Source organism: Ranitomeya imitator, chromosome 4 (genome assembly GCF_032444005.1).
Source record: "Ranitomeya imitator isolate aRanImi1 chromosome 4, aRanImi1.pri, whole genome shotgun sequence".
Classification (NCBI taxonomy): domain Eukaryota; kingdom Metazoa; phylum Chordata; class Amphibia; order Anura; family Dendrobatidae; genus Ranitomeya; species Ranitomeya imitator.
Window position 1 is genome coordinate 515,396,251 of NC_091285.1, and position 23,485 is coordinate 515,419,735.

At 42.0% G+C, this 23,485-nt stretch overlaps 1 protein-coding gene across 1 annotated transcript in view; it reads left to right on the plus strand.

The window, feature by feature from the left end:
* ADAMTSL3 (ADAMTS like 3) overlaps positions 1–23,485 on the plus strand; it is an 810,189-nt gene that overhangs the window by 739,600 nt on the left and 47,104 nt on the right. Inside the window, exons 24-25 of the mRNA XM_069766101.1 lie at positions 18,385–18,567; positions 19,855–19,971. Coding sequence (XP_069622202.1) covers positions 18,385–18,567; positions 19,855–19,971 — 300 coding nt within the window. The remainder of the gene's footprint in view (positions 1–18,384; positions 18,568–19,854; positions 19,972–23,485) is intronic.

A 23,485-nucleotide genomic window follows, 5' to 3' on the forward strand; every position in this document is an offset into this window, starting at 1 on the left:
CCACTAACACGTGTTGCTTTTTATAAATAACTTTGGTAACCCAGATTTAGTGCGAAAAATGTACCTAGCTTGAATTTCTAAGGCTAAACTCTCAGTGACCTTGGCAATATTACAGGAACATTAGGGAATAATATTTTTGTAAGGATAAACCTCTCTATAATAATTTACTCAGTGTGTTGGGCACAAACAAGGCTTCTTTTTTCACCAAGGATATCAAATTGTCTGTTCTATTAAACTAGGTTTTTTTGATGCCGCTACATAAAAGACACTCTGTCAAATTAGCTTAAAACACCTCTGTTTATGCAAGAATCCACTGAAAATACATGAACTTTCATAGGGAGCATTTAGGATTCATTATCGTCTTCTGACTTCATGAATTACATTTTGCCTGTTTGAAGGGGAACTCCCACACATCTCTGAAATCGCCGCATGCATTTATGTAATATTTTCTTGCTATATTTATCCTCTTTGAGTGAAATCTTAAAGATTAAGCTTCCATTCAGCATCTTAGGTATACTGTATCCTATGTGTTTTGTTTGGTAACATGCCTCCTTGCCAAACATGGCACATGATTGATAAACATTTACAAAAATACGTACACTTCCTCGTCATAGTCAAACAAGAACGCAGAACTGATAACTATATTACGGTAAATAAACCGACACGTTCTAAGTGTCCTAAGTACTTAAGAACAATATTGGATAAATAGGCATTGTCCTATCTTTTCACATTGTGGTTTTAAAGAGAGAAGCTTGATAATCATTCTGTCACCCAAAAAAGGTCCAAATATTTATTAGATTTTAGTAGTACAAGAGCCATTTCACTTTAAGTCATTTGACATCAGTTATAATACAGTATATGCCTACCTTGGAGTACGTTTTGAAGTAATTTACTTTACATGATATATTTAAGGAGTTTTTACATTTATAATTTTTAAAGCATATCATCAAATAAACTCAGCATTACATATTTTCACCAGGTCCAGCACTGCCTCTCTCCTGTACCTCCTGGTGTTTGTTGACAAGCTGCAGCAGTGACACCATGACTTGTAGCCAATTGCATTATAATTATATTGGTTTTACTAATATAGATGGCACGAGCTGTGAAGCTCAGTAATTGGCTTTAGAGGTCAGATGCACTGTCAATGAAGACCAGGAGAAACAGCAGAGAGGTAGCACTGGACCTGGGGAAGATGAGTAATGCTGAATTTATTAGCTGGTATGCAGCATTCATGGCTACAGCTAATCACTGGGCTCAATGACTCTGCTGATGTTGATGGCAATACACGGTGTGCCCAGTCATTGGTCAAGTGGTCACATCGCCACCGCTGCAGCCTGTCAACAAAGACCAGGAGCAATGACAGAGAGGCAGTGATGGAAGAGAACCAAAAAAGACAATACTGAGAGCCGTGTACCCACCTATATGGAGATACTAAATACTTATTGTAAATGTAGCATGAATAAAATACTGGACAAACATTAAAAACTAGAGAAAAAAATCTATCCACCATGTTATAAAATAAATATAAGTATGGTTAGAGGCAAGAATTATGATATACACTTTTAATCTAGTTTCAGATAATCAAATTATGCAAAAGACAAGTCCATATAATATAAGATAAAATGTTTGAGGTAGAACAGGAAAATTAATAAAATAGTGGCTGTGGGTGAAGTATAAGATTAATACCTATATCCAGTACAATCAAATGTAACATACAGGGTAGAATATAACAATAGACAAGATCAATATAACATAGTAATTGTAATATTGATAAGCCTAAACCTACAGTAAATATTCATGGAAACATAAGATAAACTATCAAATGTCAAATAAAAAATGTCAGGAAAATATACAAAACCCATAATGTGATGTCCAAAACCTTCGGGAAAGAATAAAAAAATTAGCATCAAAGAGCAAGGTTGTAGTGCCACAGGTGTAGACCCCAAGTGTATTGCTGCTAGCAGCAGCTTCATCAGGGAACTTCAGAGATGCAGTGGTGATGGACTTTGTGCCAGGTACCAATGCTGAATTTATTATTTTAAACGGATAGGCTCTAAAAAATTATAAATGCAAAACTTAAAATATTTAGCATCACTGTCAGTTTGTACCGCAATCTGTTGTTTGTTAGAATATTTTTTATTTTATTTTTTAAACAAAGAAACAAAAACATCAGGAAAAGAAAGAAAGACACCAGACGTTTGGCAGAACAAAAACAACATAAACACAAAGAGCATGTGGTGAAAAAAACATCCATGAGCAAACAAGTTACATAAGAGCAGTACAAACATGTCGGCAGTTCAAGATCAAACACAAATAAATCTACATTAGCTTGAAACCAAAATATATGTAACACAATTTAGGAAGCTGTCAAACCACAAAAAGAATAAACAATAAGGTAAGCAACCAGAGAGAGAGGAACCGAAGAGGGGACAAAGGGAACAGGGGAGAAGGGAGGTTAAAAAGAAGGGGGCAAAAATGAGACATGTGAGGAAAGAAAGTAAAGAAACTGTAATGAGACTGGCTCTGATGAATTTGATCCTTTAGGTTACACCATTTAATTGGCTTAATGACTTTGCTAAAGACTATGCAGCAGTACTATCTGAGCCAGTATTTCTCAAATAACGGCCTCATTCAGATGTCCGTGAGTCACGTATGTGTTCTGGGTTTTTCATGGATGCAACACATTATGGGGCTGTTCACACAGACAAGGCCATTTTTTTCTAAGTCATGGATCCACATTAGCCCATAAAAGTCTATGGGTCTGTGAAAATCAAGGAGAGCATACAGATGCCATCAGTGTGCAGTCCGTGCGCTGCCTGGGACTAATATTGTAATAGAGAAGAGATGATTTGTAAATTATTTTATACTTCTTTGGAAATTACTAGTGAAACATTGATGGTAAAAACTGCCCAAATACTGATGAAACTGGGAAGCAAAGCACTCATGAGTTTAAAGGGGTAGTCTGACCTTAGGGTACAACACTGCACACTGTGAGGATTCAGCGGGAGCAGGCGGTGATGTGACCACAAGTATGCAATTTGTATACTTTTGGCCGCATTCCGACTAGACGTGCAAATCACATACTTGGAGTCATGCGCCCGTTCCTCCCGGTGTCAGCACCCGAGTGCCTTAGGAATTACCGCAGACTTGTATCCAAAGGCTGGACAACCCCTTCAAGGTGATTTTTACCTTGTTCATCAAATATCTGAAGAGTCGTACCCTGCCTTGTCAAAGGGCATCATTGTGTTTATTAGGGGTATGTAAGTCACGTCCCCCAAAAATGTTCTCATTGGCAAAAAATTAGTTTTGTTCAACAGTTCATACCTCACATATGAATATATTTATTATACGTTACGTGAGTTATTCTACTCAAGCCACAGAAGAAGTAACAAGCTAAGTGGCTTTATATATTTTGGCTCTTAGATACACAGCCTTTGATATGTTCCCCAGGGCCCAGGGTGTACATCAGGATCTCCCCAGCAGTACTCATAATTAGGCTTGAGCGAAACGGATCGGACAAATTCAAAAGTCGCCGACTTTTGGCAAAGTCGGGTTTCATGAAACCCGACCCGATCCTAGTGTGGGATCGGCCATGCGGTCGGCGATCTTCGCGCCAAAGTCGCGTTTCGTATGACGCGTTTGGCGCCATTTTTTCAGCCAATGAAGGAGCATGGGCAGAGTGATGACATAGGTCTCAGGGGCGTGGACGCCTATCGCCATCTTGTCGCTTGTGCGCTGTAGCGATTTGCAATGTGTAACACCAGCTTTTCTGTTCAGGGACGGAGGAGAGAGAGAGAGAGAGGAAAAAAAAAAAAAGATTTCCCATTGACTTTGCATTGGGTTTCGTGTTTCGGTCGATCCCCGACTTTTCGCCATAATCGGCCGATTTCACTCGACTCGACTTTTGAGATAGTCGGGTTTCGCGAAACCCAACTGGACCCTAAAAAAGTAAAAGTCGCTCAACCCTACTCACAATACTTCACGCTGTGCTATTAATGCGCATCATAGTGCAGGAATATTACCTCGGAGGTACTTTACATTCATGAAATTTGTTTTTAATTGTGTTTTTGACTTGGATACTTTGCTCTATGACACTATAGGATGCAGTTTCAGCAAATATTTCCTTCTGTCCTTTCCTTTAATTTGAATGATTCAATTCTTAACTTCCAGATGTGTGTTATTCATTATTCATTGGTAAAGAGATCCATAGAGTGTTGCAGTTGCATGTGATCTGCAACACAATAGTAAAAAGATGATATAAAAGCTATTAGGCATTGAAAATTCAAAACTACAGAACAATTGGTTATTAGAGCTAATGGAAATACTTTGAGAAACACGGTATAAATATAATATTCCTTCCAATTTCTACAAATTTTAATTTTGAAGGTTTCATCTTAAATATTCTTACTGTATCACTGCTATAACTCTGCTATGTGCTATTTATATTTACCAGGCATTTTACTCTTCATGTAACACACTTTACCCCATTTATCCCTGTTTTACCTCTTAAGTGATAATTTGCAGTTTCATGGCCAGATATGCTCTAAAAAGTGAGGCCGTAAGCCAATGTGCATGCAAACTGAAACAATAGGACCTGATCCAGACCACAAAGCTGAAGAACGCTTTTATCCGAGCAGATATATAGTGTTACATTTGTAGCAAATTTGTATTATTATGCAAGTCATGGTATTGCTAGCAGATTGTGATCCTCTAAAATTGGTCTGTTTGGGATTTGCAGGAGAGACATAAAGGTGATGCTCTTTATGCTGCTGGAGAGTAATATACTGTACCATTATAATGTCCTTAAAGCAGTTATCAGAAAATTACATTGTTTATATCAGTTTTTGTGGTACATGTATTTTTTTAAATATCAATTTTTTCATATCACAATCTTGCATTTTTTGCACTTGCTACTGGGGTTTTTAGAGAATCTAACTTCCTGTCTGTTGAAGTAGAGTTCTCAGCAGTCTCCTTATCTGCACAGGTATGATTACAAGACCAAGCAACACTTCTATACACAACTTAAATGCAGGATCCACCATTCACAATAGGGGATATCACAGCTGACCCATTCACAGTGACCTTTGCACACAATCATTAGATGCTTCAATACAAAAGAGGGGGTGAAAGTCTCTTCATTGATAGTAATGTACGGTACATACAGTACAGACCAAAAGTTTGGGCACACCTTCTCATTTAAAGATTTTTCTGTATTTTCATGACTATGAAAATTGTACATTCATACTGAAGGCATCAAAACTTTGAATTAACACATGTGGAATTATATACTTAACAAAAAAGTGTGAAACAACTGAAATTATGTCTTATATTCTAAATTCTTCAAAGTAGCCACCTTTTGCTTTGATGACTGTTTTGCACACTCTTGGCATTCTCTTGGTGAGCTTCAAGAGGTAGTCACCGGAAATGGTTTTCACTTCACAGGTGTGCCCTGTCAGGTTTAATAAGTGGGATTTCTTGCCTTATAAATGGTGTTGGGACCATCAGTTGTGTTGTGCAGAAGTCTGGTGGATACACAGCTGATAGTCCTACTGAATAGACTGTTAGAATTTGTATTATGGCAAGACAAAAGCAGCTAAGGCTACTTTCACACTTCAGTCGTTTGGGCTATGTCGCAACGCGTTGTTTTGGAGAAAAAACGCATCCTGCAAAGTTGCCCGCAAGATGCGTTTTTTATCCATAGACTTGCAATAGCGACGCATTGCGATGTATGGCCACACGTCGCATCCGTCATGCAACGGATGCGTCGTGTTTTGATGGACCGTCGGCACAAAAAATGTACAATGTAACGTTTTTTTGTGCGACGTGTCCGCCATTTTCGACCGCGCATGTGCGGCCGAAACTCCACCCCCACCTCCCTGCTCATCACAGTGGGCAGAGGATGTGTTGTAAAACTGCATCTGCTGGCCACGTTGTGCTAAATTTAGCACAACATCCGTCGGTACATCGGGCCGACGGTTTACGACTGCCCCGTACCAACGGAAGTGTGAAAGTAGACTAAGTAAAGAAAAATAATTGGCCATCATATAAGAAATGAAGGTCAGTCAGTCCGAAAAATTGGGCAATCTTTGAAAGTGTCCCCAAGTGCAGTGGCAAAAACCATCAAGCGCTACAAAGAAACTGGCTCACATGAGGACCACTGTTATGAACAGGTGATTCAGAACCACAATGGACCTAGTGGTTAAGAGCACACAAAGTGACCTGATAGTTACTAACATAGGACGAGCTCTGAGACGTGGGAACTCTGCTGACCGCAATTCCTAATCCTATCATACCACACTAGAGGTAGCCGTGGATTGCGCCTAACGCTCCCTATGCAACTCGGCACAGCCTGAGAAACTAGCTAGCCCTGAAGACAGAAAAATAAGCCTACCTTGCCTCAGAGAAATTCCCCAAAGGAAAAGGCAGCCCCCCACATATAATGACTGTGAGTTAAGATGAAAATACTAACACAGAGATGAAATAGATTTTAGCAAAGTGAGGCACGACTTACTGAATAGACTGAGGATAGGAAAGATAGCTTTGCGGTCTGCACAAAAACCTACAAACAACCACGCAGAGGGGGCAAAAAGACCCTCCGCACCGACTAACGGTACGGAGGTGCTCCCTCTGCGTCTCAGATCTTCCAGCAAGCAAGAAAAACCAATATAGCAAGCTGGACAGAAAATATAGCAAACAAAAGTAACACAAGCAAAATTTAGCTTATGCAGGGCAGACAGGCCACAAGAATGATCCAGGAGAAAGCAAGACCAATACTGGAACATTGACTGGAGGCCAGGAACAAAGAACTAGGTGGAGTTAAATAGAGCAGCACCTAACGACTTAACCTCGACAGCTGAGGAAGGAAACTCAGAAGCCGCAGCCCCACTCACATCCACCAGAGGAAGCTCATAGACAGAACCAGCCGAAATACCACTCATGACCACAGGAGGGAGCTTGACCACAGAATTTACAACAGTACCCCCCCCTTGAGGAGGGGTCACGGAACCCTCACCAGAGCCCCCAGGCCGACCAGGATGAGCCAAATGAAAGGCACGAACCAGATCGGCAGCATGAACATCAGAGGCAAAGACCCAGGAATTATCTTCCTGACCATAACCCTTCCACTTAACCAGGTACTGGAGTTTCCGTCTCGAAATACGAGAATACAAAATCTTCTCCACTATATACTCCAACTCCCCCTCAACCAAAACCGGAGCAGAAGGATCAACGGATGGAACCACAGGTGCCACGTATCTCCGCAACAATGACCTATGGAATACGTTATGGATGGAAAAAGAAGCTGGAAGGGTCAAACGAAAAGACACAGGAATAAGAACCTCAGAAATCCTATACGGACCAATGAAACGAGGCTTAAACTTAGGAGAGGAAACTTTCATAGGAATATAACGAGATGACAACCAAACCAAATCCCCAACACGAAGTCGGGGACCCACACAGCGCCTGCGGTTAGCAAAAGGTTGAGCCTTCTCCTGAGACAATGTCAAATTGTCTACCACATGAGTCCAAATCTGCTGCAACCTATCCACCACAGTATCCACACCAGGACAGTCAGAAGACTCAACCTGTCCTGAAGAGAAACGAGGATGGAAACCAGAATTGCAGAAAAACGGCGAAACCAAAGTAGCCGAGCTGGCCCGATTATTAAGGGCGAACTCAGCCAAAGGCAAAAAGGACACCCAATCATCCTGATCGGCAGAAACAAAACATCTCAGATATGTTTCCAAGGTCTGATTGGTTCGTTCAGTCTGGCCATTTGTCTGAGGATGGAAAGCCGAGGAAAAAGACAAATCAATGCCCATCCTAGCACAAAAGGCTCGCCAAAACCTCGAAACAAACTGGGAACCTCTGTCAGAAACGATGTTCTCCGGAATGCCATGTAAACGAACCACATGCTGGAAGAACAATGGCACCAAATCAGAGGAGGAAGGCAATTTAGACAAGGGTACCAAATGGACCATCTTAGAGAAGCGATCACAAACAACCCAAATGACCGACATTTTTTGAGAGACGGGAAGATCCGAAATAAAATCCATAGAGATATGTGACCAGGGCCTCTTCGGGACTGGCAAGGCCAAAAGCAACCCACTGGCACGAGAACAGCAGGGCTTAGCCCGAGCACAAATCCCACAGGACTGCACAAACGAACGCACATCCCGCGACAGAGACGGCCACCAAAAGGATCTAGCCACCAAATCTCTGGTACCAAAGATTCCAGGATGACCAGCCAACACCGAACAATGAACCTCAGAGATAACTCTACTCGTCCATTTATCAGGGACAAACAGTTTCTCCGCTGGGCAACGGTCAGGTCTATTAGCCTGAAATTTTTGCAGCACCCGCCGCAAATCAGGGGAGATAGCAGACAAAATTACCCCCTCTTTGAGAATACCCGCCGGCTCAGACAAACCCGGAGAGTCGGCCACAAAACTCCTAGACAGGGCATCCGCCTTCACATTTTTAGAGCCCGGAAGGTACGAAACCACAAAGTCAAAACGGGAGAAAAACAGCGACCAACGAGCCTGTCTAGGATTCAACCGTTTGGCAGACTCGAGATAAGTCAAGTTCTTGTGATCAGTCAAGACCACCACGCGATGCTTAGCTCCTTCAAGCCAATGACGCCACTCCTCTAATGCCCACTTCATGGCCAGCAACTCTCGATTGCCAACATCATAATTATGCTCAGCAGGCGAAAACTTCCTGGAAAAGAAGGCGCATGGTTTCATCACCGAGCCATCAGAACTTTTTTGCGACAAAACAGCCCCTGCTCCAATCTCAGAAGCATCAACCTTGACCTGGAACGGGAGCGAAACATCTGGTTGGCACAACACAGGGGCAGAAGAAAAACGACGCTTCAACTCTTGAAAAGCTTCCACAGCAGCAGAAGACCAATTGACCACATCAGCACCCTTCTTGGTTAACTCAGTCAACGGTTTAGCAATACTAGAAAAATTATTGATGAAGCGACGATAAAAATTAGCAAAGCCCAGGAACTTCTGCAGACTCTTCAGAGATGTCGGCTGAGTCCAATCATAAATGGCCTGAACTTTAACAGGGTCCATCTCGATAGTAGAAGGGGAAAAAGTGAACCCCAAAAATGAAACCTTCTGAACACCAAAGAGACACTTTGACCCCTTCACAAACAAACAATTCGCACGCAGAACCTGGAACACCATTCTGACCTGCTTCACGTGAGACTCCCAATCATCCGAGAAGACCAAAATATCATCCAAGTATACAATCAGGAATTTATCCAGGTACTCTCGGAAGATGTCATGCATAAAGGACTGAAACACTGATGGAGCATTAGAAAGCCCGAATGGCATAACCAGGTACTCAAAATGGCCCTCGGGCGTATTAAATGCTGTTTTCCATTCATCGCCCTGTTTAATACGCACAAGATTATACGCACCAGGAAGATCTATCTTGGTGAACCAACTAGCCCCCTTAATCCGAGCAAACAAATCAGACAGCAGCGGCAAGGGGTACTGAAAATTGACCGTGATTTTATTTAGAAGGCGGTAATCAATACAAGGTCTCAGCGGACCATCCTTCTTGGCCACAAAAAAGAACCCTGCTCCCAATGGCGACGACGACGGGCGAATATGACCCTTCTCCAAGGATTCCTTTACGTAACTCCGCACAGCGGTGTGCTCAGGCACAGACAAATTAAACAGTCGACCCTTAGGAAACTTACTACCAGGAATCAAATCGATAGCACAATCACAATCCCTATGCGGAGGTAGGGCACTGGACTTGGGCTCATCAAATACATCCCGGTAATCTGACAAGAACTCTGGGACCTCAGAAGGGGTGGATGATGAAATAGACAGAAAAGGAACATCACCATGTACCCCCTGACAACCCCAGCTGGACACAGACATTGATTTCCAATCCAATACTGGGTTATGGACTTGTAGCCAAGGCAACCCCAACACGACCACATCATGCAGATTATGCAACACCAAAAAGCGAATATCCTGCTGATGCGCAGGAGCCATGCACATGGTCAGCTGGGTCCAGTACTGAGGCTTATTCTTGGCCAAAGGCGTAGCATCAATTCCTCTCAATGGAATGGGATACTGCAAGGGCTCCAAGAAAAACCCACAGCGCCTAGCATACTCCAAGTCCATCAAATTCAGGGCAGCGCCTGAATCCACAAATGCCATGACAGAATAGGATGACAAAGAGCAGATCAAATTAACGGACAAAAGAAATTTCGACTGTACCGTACCAATGGTGGCAGACCTAGCGAACCGCTTAGTGCGCTTAGGACAATCGGAGATAGCATGAGTGGAATCACCACAGTAAAAACACAGCCCATTCTGACGTCTGTGTTCTTGCCGTTCAGCTCTGGTCAAAGTCCTATCGCACTGCATAGGCTCAGGTCCATGCTCAGATAATACCGCCAAATGGTGCACAGTTTTACGCTCACGCAAGCGCCGACCGATCTGAATGGCCAAAGACATAGACTCATTCAGACCAGCAGGCATAGGAAATCCCACCATGACATCCTTAAGGGCTTCAGAGAGACCTTTTCTGAAAATTGCTGCCAGCGCACATTCATTCCATTGAGTGAGCACAGACCACTTCCTAAACTTCTGACAATATATCTCTACCTCATCCTGACCCTGAGACAGAGCCAGCAAATTTTTCTCTGCCTGATCCACTGAATTAGGTTCATCATACAGCAATCCGAGCGCCAGAAAAAACGCATCAATATTACATAATGCAGGATCTCCTGGCGCAAGGGAAAATGCCCAGTCTTGAGGGTCGCCACGTAATAAAGAAATAATGATCTTAACTTGTTGAACTGGGTCACCAGAGGAGCGGGGTTTCAAAGCCAGAAACAGTTTACAATTATTCTTAAAACTCAGAAACTTAGCTCTGTCTCCAGAAAACAAATCAGGAATAGGAATTCTTGGCTCTAACATAGAATTCTGAACCACAAAGTCTTGAATATTTTGTACTCTTGCAGTGAGATGATCCACACAAGAAGACAGATCTTTAATGTCCATCACTACACCTGTGTCCTGAACCACCCAAATGTCTAGGGGAAAAGAAAGACAAAACACAGTACAGAGAAAAAAAAATAGTCTCAGAACTTCTCTTTTCCCTCTATTGAGAAGCATTAGTACTTATGGCCTCAAGTACTGTTATGAACAGGTGATTCAGAACCACAATGGACCTAGTGGTTAAGAGCACACAAAGTGACCTGATAGTTACTAACATAGGACGAGCTCTGAGACGTGGGAACTCTGCTGACCGCAATTCCTAATCCTATCATACCACACTAGAGGTAGCCGTGGATTGCGCCTAACGCTCCCTATGCAACTCGGCACAGCCTGAGAAACTAGCTAGCCCTGAAGACAGAAAAATAAGCCTAACTTGCCTCAGAGAAATTCCCCAAAGGAAAAGGCAGCCCCCCACATATAATGACTGTGAGTTAAGATGAAAATACAAACACAGAGATGAAATAGATTTTAGCAAAGTGAGGCCCGACTTACTGAATAGACCGAGGATAGGAAAGATAGCTTTGCGGTCAGCACAAAAACCTACAAACAACCACGCAGAGGGGGCAAAAAGACCCTCCGCACCGACTAACGGTACAGAGGTGCTCCCTCTGCGTCTCAGAGCTTCCAGCAAGCAAGAAAAACCAATATAGCAAGCTGGACAGAAAATATAGCAGACAAAAGTAACACAAGCAAAACTTAGCTTATGCAGGGCAGACAGGCCACAAGAACGATCCAGGAGAAAGCAAGACCAATACTGGAACATTGACTGGAGGCCAGGAACAAAGAACTAGGTGGAGTTAAATAGAGCAGCACCTAACGACTTAACCTCGACAGCTGAGGAAGGAAACTCAGAAGCTGCAGCCCCACTCACAGCCACCAGAGGAAGCTCATAGACAGAACCAGCCGAAGTACCACTCATGACCACAGGAGGGAGCTTGACCACAGAATTTACAACAGACCACCCCAGGAAAGGAAGACCAAGAGTCACCTCTGCTTCTGAGGATAAGTTTATCTGAGTCACCAGCCTCAGAAATCGCAGGTTAACAGCAGCTCAGATTAGAGACCAGTCAATGCCACACAGAGTTCTAGCAGCAGACACATCTCTACAACAACTGTTAAGAGGAGACTTTGTGCAGCAGGCCTTCATGGTAAAATAGCTGCTAGGAAACCACTGCTAAGGAAGGCAACAAGCAGAAGAGACTTGTTTGGGCTAAAGAACACAAGGAATGTACATTAGACCAGTGGAAATCTGTGCTTTGGTCTGATGAGTCCATGTTTGAGATCTTTAGTTCCAACCACCGTGTCTTTGTGCGAAGCAGAAAAGGTGAATGGATGGACTCTACATGCCTGGTTCCCACCGTGAAGCATGGAGGAGGAGGTGTGGGGGTGCTTTGCTGGTGACACTGCTGGGGATTTATTCATAATTGAAGGCATACTGAACCAGCATGGCTACCACAGCATCTTGCAGCAGCATGCTATTCCATCCGGTTTGTGTTTAGTTGGGCCATCATTTATTTTTCAACAGGACAATGACCCCAAACACACCTCCAGGCTGTGTAAGGGCTATTTTACCAAGAAGGAGAGCGATGGGGTGCTACGCCAGATGACCTGGCCTCCACAGTCACCAGACCTGAACCCAATCAAGAAGGTTTGGGGTGAGCTGGACCGCAGAGTGAAGGAAAAAGGGCCAACAAGTGCTAAGCATCTCTGGGAACTCCTTCAAGATTGTTGGAAGACCATTCCCGGTGACTACCTCTTGAAGCTCATCAAGAGAATGCCAAGAGTGTGCAAAGCAGTCATCAAAGCAAAAGGTGGCTAATTTGAAGAACCTAGAATATAAGACATAATTTCAGTTGTTTCAGACTTTTTTGTTAAGTATATAATTCCACATGTGTTAATTCATAGTTTTGATGCCTTCAGTGTGAATGTACAATTTTCATTGTCATGAAAATACAGAAAAATCTTTAAGGGTATGTGCACACGTTGCACATTTCCTGCAGATCTGCAGCTTTTTTTTCTGTGCAGAAACGCAGCAGATCTGCAAGTCATTTACAGTACAATGTAAATCAATAGGGAAAAAAAATGCTGTGCTAATGGTGCAGAAAAATCTGCACGGAAAACGCAGCAGATTCAAAAAAGGACCATGTCAATTGTTTGTGCAGATCTGCTGCGTTTCTGGACCCATTCCATAACAGAAATCCGCAGGGGTAAAAAAAGGAAGAAATCTGCACAAAAGTCTGCAACGTGTGCACATACCAAAGAAAGGCGCAGAATCTGACCTGCGTTTTCTGCCAAGAGATGCAGAATCTGCACAGAAAATTCCACTGTCAAATCTGCAACGTGTGCATATAGCCTAAATGAGAAGGTATGTCAAACTTTTGGTCTGCACTGTATATTGTTTCCTGAAACAACAGGAATTTAGAGACTAAAAATGCCCCAGTGGCCAGTGTGAAAATTGTAAGATTTGAAGTTTAGATTTTTAATACAGATTGTGATATAAATTAAAATGGACAAACAAATTGCATTTAATACAAAAATCTGATAAAAAAAATTTGGTAATTTATTTACATGCCGTAATTTCCCTATAAATGGGTACAATTGCAAAGAACTTGTAGAAACAAGCAGGCAAGCAGCTCTGCAATTTACGTCAATAACAAAGGGATTTTTAATTCCATAGATTAATTTTTTTTGTCTAGGTTACTTGCTACCTCTTCAGTGAATCGGAGGTTACTGGTTTCCCAGGTAAGGAGTGTGAACTTTTTGCTTTAGAGCTAACAAGCACTTCTCTGAGGCTGGATCGCTTGATCTGGCCATCTTTAGTGCCCCTGTGCACCTCCCATTCTGAAGAGGCCAAGCTTACTTTGCTAGCAATATGGGAAAGGACACAGTGTGGGTCAATAACATGACCAAACTGTCATCACACCACCCATGGCAAACAAGAAGCTGGGAGGCAGCAAACAATGAGCATGAGGAAATTCGGGCCTTTTACTATGTGTATCCAACTATGCAACAAATAACTTTCTTCATGTAATTTTATCCAGTTCTTAACAATTGCAAATATGGTTAGGATTGTACAAATGCAACAGCTCAGATATTCACCAATTATTCCCACAGCCAGAAGAGTCCTGTTCGCCCGGTCAGTATGGCTTATTTTTAAGCTTGGTAGTAACATTAGTCCATTCTTATTGTAAGTCTTCGCCTATTGGATCCACGTTGCAGAAGCTGGGATACATTTACAACATTCAAGCTCTGATTTGTGTTTCGTTTTTACAGCCAAATGCTTTTCAGTCAACACATGTGGTACAAATATCAACAGAGCTTCCAATCCAAGTTGCTCTTGGATAAGGTTTATAGCATTCATAGAAAGGATCTTTTGTTTTCTATGTCAAAAAATCTTTCGGAATCTGCCAGCTCATATCAAAGCTTAAAGGGCAAGAGATAAAATACTGTTTAATTGAAGGTTGCCTCGTCCTTCTTATAACTATGAGCCGTGAGTTTATATAACCTGTTGTCGTCACACCACCTTCAGTTAAAAAATTCCATGTTGAATTTACATATGGACAACTATATGGCTTTTTGTTATATTCATATTTATATATACAGTACAGACCAAAAGTTTGGACACACATTCTCATTTAAAGATTTTTCTGTATTTTCATGACTATGACAATTGTACATTCATACTGAAGGCATCAAAACTTTGAATTAACACATGTGGAATTATATACTTAACAAAAAAGTGTGAAACAACAAAAAATATGTCTTATATTCTAGGTTCTTCAAAGTAGCCACCTTTTGCTTTGATGATTGCTTTGCACACTCTTGGCATTCTCTTGATGAGCTTCAAGAGGTAGTCACCGGGAATGGTCTTCACTTCACAGTTGTGCCCTGTCAGATTTAATAAGTGTGATTTCTTGCCTTATAAATGGGGTTGGGACCATCAGTTGTGTTGTGCAGAAGTCTGCTGGATACACAGCTGGTAGTCCTACTGAATAGACTGTTAGAATTTGCATTATGGCAAGAAAAAAGCAGCTAAGTAAAGAAAAAAGAGTGGCCATCATTACTTTAAGAAATGAAGGTCAGTCAGTCTGAAAAATTGGGCAAACTTTGAAAGTGTCCCCAAGTGCAGTGGCAAAAACCAGCAAGTGCTACAAAGAAACTGGCTCACATGAGGACCGCCCCAGGAAAGGAAGACCAAGAGTCACCTCTGCTTCTGAGGATAAGTTTATTCGAGTCACCAGCCTCAGAAATTGCAGGATAGCAGCAGCACAGATTAGAGACCAGGTCAATGCCACACAGAGTTCTAGCAGCAGACACATCTCTACAACAACTGTTAAGAGGAGACTTTGTGCAGCAGGCCTTCATGGTAAAATAGCTGCTAGGAAACCACTGCTAAGGACAGGCAACAAGCAGAAGAGACTTGTTTGGGCTAAAGAACACAAGGAATGGACATTAGACCAGTGGATATCAGTGCTTTGGTCTGATGAGTCCAAATTTGATATCTTTGGTTCCAACCACCATGTCTTTGTGCGGCGCAGAAAAGGTGAACAGATGGACTCTACATGCCTGATTCCCACCGTGAAGCATGGAGGAGGAGGTGTGATGGTGTGGGGGTGCTTTGCTGGTGACACTGTTGGGGATTTATTCAAAATAGACGGCATACTGAACCAGCATGGCTACCACAGCATCTTGCAGCGGCCTGCTATTCCATCCTGTTTGCATCTAGTTGGACCATCATTTATTTTTCAACAGGACAATGATCCCAAACACACTTCCAGGCTGTGTAAGGGCTATTTGACCAAGAAAGAGAGTGATGGGGTGCTACGTCAGATGACCTGGCCTCCACAGTCACCAAACCTAAACCCAATCGAGATGGTTTGGGGTGAGCTGGATTGCAGAGTGAAGGAAAAAGGGCCAACAAGTACTAAGCATTTCTGGGAACTCCTTCAAGATTGTTGGAAGACCATTCCTGGTGACTACTTCTTGAAGCTCATCAAGAGAATGACAAGAGTTTGCAAAGCAGTCATCAAAGCAAAAGGTGGATACTTTGAAGAACCTAGAATATAAGACATATTTTCAGTTGTTTCACACTTTTTTGTTAAGTATATAATTCCACATGTGTTAATTCATAGTTTTGATGCCTTCAGTGTGAATGTGCAATTTTCATAGTCATGAAAATACAAAAAATCTTTAAATGAGAAGGTGTGTCCAAACTTTTGGTCTGTACTGTATGTCAATAAAAATTTCAGTTGAATAGTGTAAACACAGCTGTCAAGTATAAAAATATCAGGTTTTTACCTGTTGATTTCCAAGATAATAGGAGATTAAGGAGATAGAAGATTTTGAGTAAAAAAGCATTTAGAGGAGGTAGGAGTATTGAAGAAGCAGAGTTTCAGGGTTATATAGGGTCATATGGATGAAAAGGGAGTTAAATGTATTGAGGGTGTCAAGGAACAGTACGATCTTGATTCTGAAGAGCATTTAGAGAAGTCAGAAGAGTTATGGAAGCAGGGTATCATCAGAGTCTTGAGGAGGAAGAGAGGATTCAATATAATTGTGGATTATGAGTGTTAAGGAAGATTAGGATCTTGAGGAGGAAAAGTACAGAGTAGTCAGAACATTTGTGAACTCAGGGGTCGATGAAGAGTAGGATCTTGAGGAGGAAGACCATAATGAGGAGTCAGAGTGATTGTGGAAGCAGGATGTCAAGGTAGAGTAGAACCCCAAGTAAAAGCATATAGGAAAGTGAGAAGAATTGTGGAAGCAGGGTGTCATGAAGAAGTACGATATGTAGGAGGAAAAGCCTATAGAGGAGTCAGAAGAATTTTGGAAGCAGGGTGTCATATAGGAGTATGATCTTTATGAGGAAAAGCATATAGAGGAGTCAGAAGAATTGTGGAAACTTTGTGTTGAGGAAGTGAAGGATCTGAAGGAGGAAAAATGTATAGAGTAGTCAGAAGAGTTGTGAACGCAGGGGTTAATGGAGAGTAGGATCCTGAGGATGATGAGTATATAGCGGAGTCAGAAGTATTGTGGAAGCAGAGTGTCCTGGGAGTGTAAGCTTTTTGGGTATTAAGAAGTGGAGTGTTGAGGAAATATTGAGTGTTGAAATCAAAAGAGATATTACAGATAATCTGTTCCCATGAACATGCAGCCCAATCTGCAGGCATCATGTTAGAGAGCAGGAGGAACTGATCAGATTGGTAAAAAAATTGGGGGAAAATAATAATTATATCCTGTGTTTATTCGTATAAACTTCTGCTCTTTCTGGGATTTTTCGTCCAGTCGGTGGTGCTGTGAATGGCTGACAGCTTTCGTTGTATAAGTGTGCATACAGAGGTTGCTGTCAGTCACTGATCCAACCGCCCATTGGACGGTAGAAAATCCCAAAAAGAGCAGAGGATTAAATTCTTGAAACACTGTTAAACTGATGAACACTGTTATACTAAATCTTTTCTTACAAAATCACAGTGCATATAGATCTGCTCAGATTCCCCTGCTCTATAACAGTGTCTACAGATTGGACTGCATTTTCATGGTGACATGTTCTCTTTAAGGAGTCAGGATTATTGGGGAAGTAGGTTATCAAGAAAGACTAGGATCTTGATTAAAAAGAGTGTTTTAGGCAATCAGTACTATTGTGGAGGTAGGATGCTGAAGAAATGAAGGATGTTGAGGACTATGAGGATGTTGAGGTGTCAGGAGTATTGTGGAAGCAGATTGTCAAGAAGTTCTAGTGTCTTGATGTCCTGAGGACCAAGAGCATATTGAGCATGCAGAAGATCTTCACTAGGTAGAGGGTTTTGGAAGTGTAATGTATTGAAAAGACAAAGGGTAAAGAAATCTACTCAAAATCTATGAACAGGCCTATTTGTTAAATGATCTAATTAAGGCTATCAGCACATTTAATTCCGATACACAATGATTGTGTCCATAGACCCTAAATTTCACCTCTGGCATATGGTTGCTAATGATGGAGACATCTTTTGGAAATACAGTGTTAGGCATACTTGCATACTCTCACCAGCACTCTCAAAAAAAGGAAAACAAAGTCCTTGATGATCAGAAGAGTTGGAGTATGCATCACAAACGTGTGTAGTGGACATGGCCAAGGGGACTAATTAACTCCAAAAGGGCAAGTATGATGCTAGAGGTTCTCAAGTGCATAGATTGGTTACCATTGGTGTGGAGGATGTGCTCAAAATTTGTGGAAACAGTAGTTTTAAGGAGATTGAAGGTTTCTTCTTCCTTTCAAAGTATATTTTATCTCTACTATTTCTTGGTTATAGGTGAAGCAGAGGATAATCAGCTGTGACCATATCTAATCAATTTCCGGTCTTCTTCTAATTAGGTTCACCGTTTCCGAAACTAAATTGGCTGAAGAAAGACTTCCCAATGCCAAATAACTCATTTGTGCTTGCAAATGGTGCTCTCCTGCTGACAAACATCACAGAGGAAAGTGAAGGAATATACATGTGCATCGCAACAAATGTTCTTGGAAAAACAGTAGCAATGTCTGCTCTGCACTTATCTGGTTCGTATCAATCTCTAACTGCATTCTTTGGTCATGAGCTAGCGTGCCGTGAGGTTTTATAATCCTATCAGTTTTTATGGCATTCCTGAGAAATAATAGCTGTAGCAAAATGTTGTGCCTTTATTTTCGAAAACCCTAATTTTAATGAAAAAAGGCAGCTTTGGACTCTTTTGGAAATTGTAACCTTTAGTCCAGCATGTGGTTTGAGATGACGTCTGTCTGGAGTTGCTTCCAGCTCATTATCCTGGTATTGTACTGGTATTGTACTGCTCTTTACATGTGCAAGGTAATGAAATGGAAATGCTTACCAACGCCTTTAATGTTTAAGGTCAACTTTTTCTTTGGAGATTGGCACATCCTAAGCAAAATTTAGCAAATTCACTCTTTTGACAATACCTCTCTGATTAACCCTTGAAATTAGCCTTTTTTGGAGATGCTGTGACAGAGTCAATCCAGATGCATGAAGAAGAAGCATTGCTAAATTGAGATTCAAGAGTATAGCTAAAAAAAGCCAGAAGGAGTCACAAGCCATGGTATAAGGATAGACAATCTTTAATAACATGGCTTTCATAAGCAATTTTCTTTAGGCTAGGCGGTCTTTTAGATTGAATGCAATACTGCTTGCTTACCACTAGAGAGTGCTCCAGCACGAAGAACAGCGGGCCATCCAGTAGAGCAGTGTTCCCCAAGTCCGGTCCTTAAGAGCCACCAACAGGTCATGTTTTCTGGATTTCCTTAGTATTGCACAGGTGATAATTGCATCACCTGCACAGGCAATAATTCCATCACCTGTGCAATACGAAGGAAATCCTGAAAACATGACCTGTTGGTGGCTCTTGAGAACCGGACTTGGGGAACACTGCAGTAGATGGAGCTCCAACACTGGAAACAGCCGGAAAAAAATTGCCACCGAGAGGAGCAGAGTCAGTCAGGGTGCTGGGACTGCCGGAAATGGAAAAATTCTACCCTATGTGTACATACTGTTTACACTGGATTTTCTGCAGAAAAAGCAATGCTTGAAAACATTTTTTAGGATAATCTTGTGTTCATTGCTCAGGAGCAAAGATATTCTGATCGCATAGTGGCTAAAGGAGGCTCCATCAACAGCCATTTATAGACCTGTATAGAGCGCCGGATGTTTTTATTAGCGGTCACAGATTTTAATCTGTAGTTCAGCATGTAGTCACATAAAAATACATAGATAGTGAACGTGAAAATTTTTGCATATGATCCAGAGAACAAATTAAATTATGATTTGCTAAACCAATATGAATATTAATATTATAGGTAAGACGATGTCTGGTGCTACAGAGGAACAGACTCGAAAAGCCAAAAGACGTGTTCTAATGGCATCAACAGTTGGAACTAGCACTGTGGTGAAGCTCGGTGACCTCTTACGTATTGGTAAATCTTCTTTTACTGTATGATATAAATTGTATCGTATGAGCTACTATATATAAGTCAAGTTTTAGCTACATTTACGTGCTAATGTAGGTGCGTTTTCATGTTTCTAACCAGTAAAACACAAATTTCATAGAAAGTCTAAAAATTAGGTTGCAATTGTATTTGACGTCAGTATTCTATTCACACGTTTCAGAAATTTCCACAATTGATAATTTGCTCTATATATCTAAATATATGCAAATGTATTTTTAGCCACAGAAATTTCAACTAATCTCACATACACACAATTTTTTTCAGAAAACATTTTTTCCTGACAGTTTTATTACATTTTTTGTTTACATTTCTTGGTCAAAAATACCATGTTACAAAATAAAACGCAGTACATACAATTAGTTGTAGTTTGTGACAATTGGCTGGGGTTTTCAGATGGGTTGTTTGAGTTCATAGTAAGCTAACAGTAGGCCTAAATGCATGATTGAGATGAAAATAAGAATACTGTAGCTGCATTACTGACCAATTTACTGCACAAAAACCGATTCTCACCCACCAGTACTTGGTGACATGGCTGCAGATGATGACCAGAGCAGCACTAGACTCAGTGGTCATGCCACAGTAGATAAGTTGAGACCACTATCCCCAGTGATTGGCTGCAGGGGTCACAAAATGTAAATATGACTTCAGAAGAGAGCAGGGGAGAGGCAACACTGAAGAAGCAATTGGTAGGAGTTGCTAATACGTATATTTTCATGGTGATAACGCTTTTGGGTTAACTTGTTGGACAACAGCTTTAGAAACAGAGGCCTTAAAAAAACATTTTAAGAAGCCGACCTTCTCTCAATTATCTCAATTAAGAGTGAGTGGTCACCACTGGGTTTCTTTGATTGAGTAGAAAAATATCAGCACTGTATGGTTCCACTATCAAAGCCTGGACAGTAATTTTCAAACAACGCCTCACCATGCAAAATTAGCTGTTAATGTGGCATAAGGAGTAGAGCCGAACTGCAGAAACACACGTGTATAGCAAAGAAGTAGCATCACAAATGTGCAGATTTTGGTGATTGACCCATTTGCACCAAAATGTTTGACTTTTGTGCTTTTCTGTCCACTTTTCAAAAGTGCTGAGAAAAGTTTGTGGGGTTTAACCCCTCTGTGACCTTAGACGTACTATCCCGTCGAGGTGCCCTGGGCTTATCTGACCCTGGACGGGATAGTACGTCATAGCCGATCGGCCGCGCTCACGGGGGGAGCGCGGCCGATCGCGGCCGGGTGTCAGCTGCTTATCGCAGCTGACATCCGGCACTATGTGCCAGGAGCGGTCACGGACCGCCCCCGGCACATTAACCCCTGGCACACCGCGATCAAAGATGATCGCGATGTGCCGGCGGTGCAGGGAAGCACCGCGCAGGGAGGGGGCTCCCTGCGGGCTTCCCTGAGCCCCCCGCAGCAACGCGATGTGATCGCGTTGCTGCGAGGGTCTCCTCACCTCCCTCCCTGCTCGAGCCCCGGATCCAAGATGGCCGCGGATCCGGGTCCTGCAGGGAGGGAGGTGGCTTCACAGAGCCTGCTTAGAGCAAGCACTGTGAAGGCTGCAGCGCTGCATGTCAGATCAGTGATCTGACAGAGTGCTGTGCAAACTGTCAGATCACTGATCTGTGATGTCCCCCCCGGGACAAAGTAAAAAAGTTACAAAAAAATGTTCCAAATATGTAAAAAAAATTAAAAAAAATATTCCAAAATAATGAAAAAAAAAAAAAATATTATTCCCATAAATACATTTCTTCATCTAAATAAAAAAAAAAAACCAATAAAAGTACACATATTTAGTATCGCCGCGTCCGTAACGACCCGACCTATAAAACTGTCCCACTAGTTAACCCCTTCAGTAAACACCGTAAGAAAAAAAAAAAAAAAAACGAGGCAAAAAACAACGCTTTATTATCATACCGCCGAACAAAAAGTGGAATAACACGCGATCAAAAGGACAGATATAAATAACCATGGTACCGCTGAAAGCGTCATTCTGTCCCGCAAAAAAAGAGCCACAATACAGCCTCATCAGCAAAAAAATAAAAAAGTTATAGTCCTGAGAATAAAGCGATGCAAAAATAATTATTTTTTCTGTAAAATAGTTTTTATCGTATAAAAGCACCAAACCATAAAAAAATGATATAAATGAGGTATCGCTGTAATCGTACTGACCCGAAGAATAAAACTGATTTATCAATTTTACCAAACGCGGAACGGTATAAACGCCTCCCCCAATAGAAATTCATGAATAGCTGGCTTTTGGTCATTCTTCCTCACAAAAATCGGAATAAAAAGCGATAAAAAAATGTCACGTGCCCAAAAATGTTTTCAATAAAAACGTCAACTCGTCCCGCAAAAAACAAGACCTCACATGACTCTGTGGACCAAAATATGGAAAAATTATAGCTCTCAAAATGTGGTATTGCAAAAAATATTTTTTGCAATAAAAAGGGTCTTTCAGTGTGTGACGGCTGCCAAGCATAAAAATCCGCTAAAAAACTCGCTATAAAAGTAAATCAAACCCCCCTTCATCACCCCCTTAGTTAGGGAAAAATAAAAAAAAATGTATTTATTTCCATTTTCCCATTAGGGCTAGGGTTAGGGCTAGGGTTAGGGCTAGGGCTAGGGTTAGGGCTAGGGTTAGGGCTAGGGTTAGGGCTAGGGTTAGGGCTAGGGTTAGGGCTAGGGCTAGGGTTAGGGTTAGGGCTAGGGTTAGGGCTAGGGTTAGGGCTAGGGCTAGGGTTAGGGCTAGGGTTAGGGCTAGGGTTAGGGTTAGGGCTAGGGTTAGGGCTAGGGTTAGGGCTAGGGTTAGGGCTAGGGCTAGGGTTAGGGTTAGGGCTAGGGTTAGGGCTAGGGTTAGGGCTAGGGCTAGGGTTAGGGCTAGGGTTAGGGCTAGGGTTAGGGTTAGGGCTAGGGTTAGGGCTAGGGTTAGGGCTAGGGTTAGGGTTAGGGCTAGGGTTAGGGCTAGGGTTAGGGCTAGGGTTAGGGTTAGGGCTAGGGTTAGGGCTAGGGTTAGGGCTAGGGTTAGGGTTAGGGTTGGGGCTACAGTTAGGGTTGGGGCTAAAGTTAGGGTTAGGGTTTAGATTACATTTACAGTTGGGAATAGGGTTGGGATTAGGGTTAGGGGTGTGTCAGGGTTAGAGGTGTGGTTAGGGTTACCGTTGGAATTAGGGTTAGGGGTGTGTTTAGATTAGGGTTTCAGTTATAATTGGGGGGTTTCCACTGTTTCGGCACATCAGGGGCTCTCCAAACACGACATGGCGTCCGATCTCAATTCCAGCCAATTCTGCGTTGAAAAAGTAAAACAGTGCTCCTTCCCTTCCGAGCTCTCCTGTGTGCCCAAACAGGAGTTTACCCCAACATATGGGGTATCAGCGTACTCAGGACAAATTGGACAACAACTTTTGTGGACCAATTTCTCCTGTTACCCTTGGGAAAATACAAAACTGGGGGCTAAATAATAATTTTTGTGGGAAAACAAAAAGAT